The sequence below is a fragment of the Meleagris gallopavo genome, chromosome 12, assembly GCF_905368555.1.
Source record: "Meleagris gallopavo chromosome 12, MGAL_WU_HG_1.1, whole genome shotgun sequence".
In the NCBI taxonomy this organism is placed as follows: Eukaryota; Metazoa; Chordata; class Aves; order Galliformes; family Phasianidae; genus Meleagris; species Meleagris gallopavo.
The window spans coordinates 10,239,605-10,242,384 of NC_139415.1; the positions used below are offsets into that span (position 1 = coordinate 10,239,605).

The 2,780-nt window shown below is 36.7% G+C and overlaps 1 protein-coding gene across 1 annotated transcript in view; it reads left to right on the top strand.

Moving 5' to 3' along the window:
• The window catches only part of TRPM7 (transient receptor potential cation channel subfamily M member 7), a 54,816-nt gene that overhangs the window by 50,509 nt on the left and 1,527 nt on the right, over positions 1–2,780 (top strand). The window contains exons 37-40 of the mRNA XM_085234197.1: positions 206–288; positions 612–817; positions 1,474–1,525; positions 1,620–1,726. Of these exons, the coding sequence (XP_085090323.1) occupies positions 206–288; positions 612–817; positions 1,474–1,525; positions 1,620–1,726 (448 nt within the window). The remainder of the gene's footprint in view (positions 1–205; positions 289–611; positions 818–1,473; positions 1,526–1,619; positions 1,727–2,780) is intronic.

Genomic DNA, 2,780 nt, shown 5'->3' on the forward strand with positions numbered 1-2,780 from the left:
CTTGCTGTTCTCTGTGAGGTAAAGGGCCAAACAGACAAAAAAAAAACCTGCTCCATTATGGTTTAGTTAATCAAAAAGCTAAAAATCTTAAAGTGTAAATATAATTTAAAGAGCAAGCAATTTGGCAGTTACTGTTCTGCCTTTTTAACTGCATAATGTTTCCTGTTATATAATACAGCAATAAAATATGGGCTTTGGATTCTAGGAAATTCAGCAGCAGAGGGCAGCACAGAAGCTCACCTTTGCTTTCAATCAAATGAAACCCAAATCCATTCCTTACTCTCCACGGTGAGTACTCTTGAACTTCTATTATATTGCATGTTTTTGATATAGAAGAATGCCTATGGAGTTGCAAACGTGTCAGTCAAATATATTAAGGTGTTGATATGTTTTTTTTATGTCTCTGAATGTTATTAAGAATGTAACAAACATTCTTGGCAATGTTTTTATTTAATACTTTCTTGCAGTAATTCTAGGCTTGTGTGATAATATACGTCAGTTGGTATAATAGTTTCAAATGTTTTAAATAAGTAGATAAATAATTATCCATTAGTAATGGTATACTTGTCATTTGTTTTGGAAATATGTTCATGAAGTATGCTTTTTACTAGGTTCCTGGAAGTTTTCCTGTTATATTGCCACTCTGCTGGGCAGTGGTTTGCAGTTGAAGAGTGCATGACAGGAGAGTTTAGAAAATATAACAACAACAATGGTGATGAAATAATTCCAAGTAACATGCTAGAGGAGGTTATGCTAGCTTTCAGCCATTGGACATATGAATATACAAGAGGGGAGTTGCTTGTACTAGATCTCCAAGGTAATGTCCCTGTTTTGAAACTGGGGTTCAAGGACCAGGGAAGATGTATATGGGTCTTTCTCACAGAATCATAGTATATCCTGGGTTGGAAGGAACTGATAAAGACCATTGAGCCCAAGTCCTGGGCTCACTTGTAGTCGCATTTTATTAAGACTTCATACGCTGGTAACAAATAATGAACAAAATATTTAGTGTGTCTTGATCCAGTTAATCTGAATTGGTGGTGAGCTTATTGAGCGTGGCACTGAATGCTACAGCACTAAAGAGAGTATAGGTGTACAAAGCTTTACTAATGATAAGCACCATAAAAATAATACGTTTGTAGACACATTTGAGTAGTAGTAATATAGCAAGCTGTGCTTATACTGAATTGTGTAGCACATTTTCTGTTTGTGAGAAGTTCTATGTAAGAAATTTCTCTCAGGTGAAAATCGGTTAAGAATTGTAGACATAAAAATAGGTGAAGGAAACCTGAGAGGTACAAACTGCATAGGAGCAACTCATGTAAGAATGAAGAGTGTCCTATACCACATGATTCCTTCTGCCTTCATTCTTGGGAAAACTGAGAAGTCATAGCTGACAGTGCCAAGGCTTTTCAATATTAATGCACTGATGTAATATATAGATTTAACTGTTTCTTCCTGTGCTGTCTGAAGGTGTTGGTGAAAATTTGACAGATCCATCTGTGATAAAAGCTGGAGAAAAAAGGTAAGATTGAAGAAAAGTTTAGAGAACAATATACTTTTTTTTCCCCCTTTTTCTGGAGAACACAGTCTATGATTATATGCCCTTTATTTTTAAGGTCTTATGATATGGTGTTTGGTCCAGCCAATCTGGGAGAGGATGCGATAAAAAACTTCAGAGCGAAGCATCATTGTAATTCCTGCTGCAGGAAACTTAAACTCCCTGGTAAGGGTGGCTACTGTATTTTTTCTGAGACACTCATGTATCATGGTATACATGGTATGATATATAATTAAACAGTTGTGTCATGCCATGAAAGTAGCTTAAGTAATAAACGTCAGTTTTGTATTTTTACTTTGGAAAAGATGTTCCATTTTAAGAAAAAAAAATCTGAAATTAAGGATTTAACAGTGTGCATGTATTCTCTATTTCTGTGCACAATATTTGAAGTAGGTAGGCTAGACTGATGTAGAATTCAGAAGGTAAAATAGAAAAGGTCACTTTAAAAAAAAAATCATAAAATCATAGAACCATATTTTTTGAAAGGGACTTTTAAATGTCATCTAGTCCAACGCCCTCTACTGAACTGGGTCACCTGCAGCTAGGTCAGGTTGCTCAGATCCTGGCGCAGCCTGACCTTGAGTGTCTCCAAAGAAGGGGCACTCACCACCTCTCTGGACAACCTGTGCCAGTGCCTTACCACCTTATTGTAAAATCTTCTTCCTTACAACCAATCCACATCTCCCTTCCTTTAGATTGAAACCATTTCCTCTTGTCCTGTCACAACAGACCTTGCTAAAGAGTCTGTGCCATTCTTTTTTACAGCCTACCTTTAGATACTGAAAGGCTGCTCTTAGGTTTCCCTGAAACCTCTTCTCCAGGCTGTACAGCCCCAGCTCTCTCAGCCTGTCCTTGTAGGGGAGATGTTCCATCCCTTGGATCATTTTTGGGGCCCTCTTCTGGACATTATTTGAGTTATAACTCCTGGTAAACTTGAAACAGATAATAGAAGAATCCATTTTCCCTTAAAAGTCAACCTAATGCTTGCTATGTAGTATCTATAAATAGTATAATTAAGGCCCCGTTACTTTTTAAAGCAGAGCTTTAGGCTTCCCATTACATGTATGATAAAAAACATCCATTTTTAGCACTGAATGCATATTGAGGAATTCCTACTTACAAGTACAAGTCTATCCAGTTATGTGAAAGACTTTTATGCTTCACTGAGTCTGCTCTACAAAGAGATAGTAACCAATATGACTTCATTTTGTTTGTACAG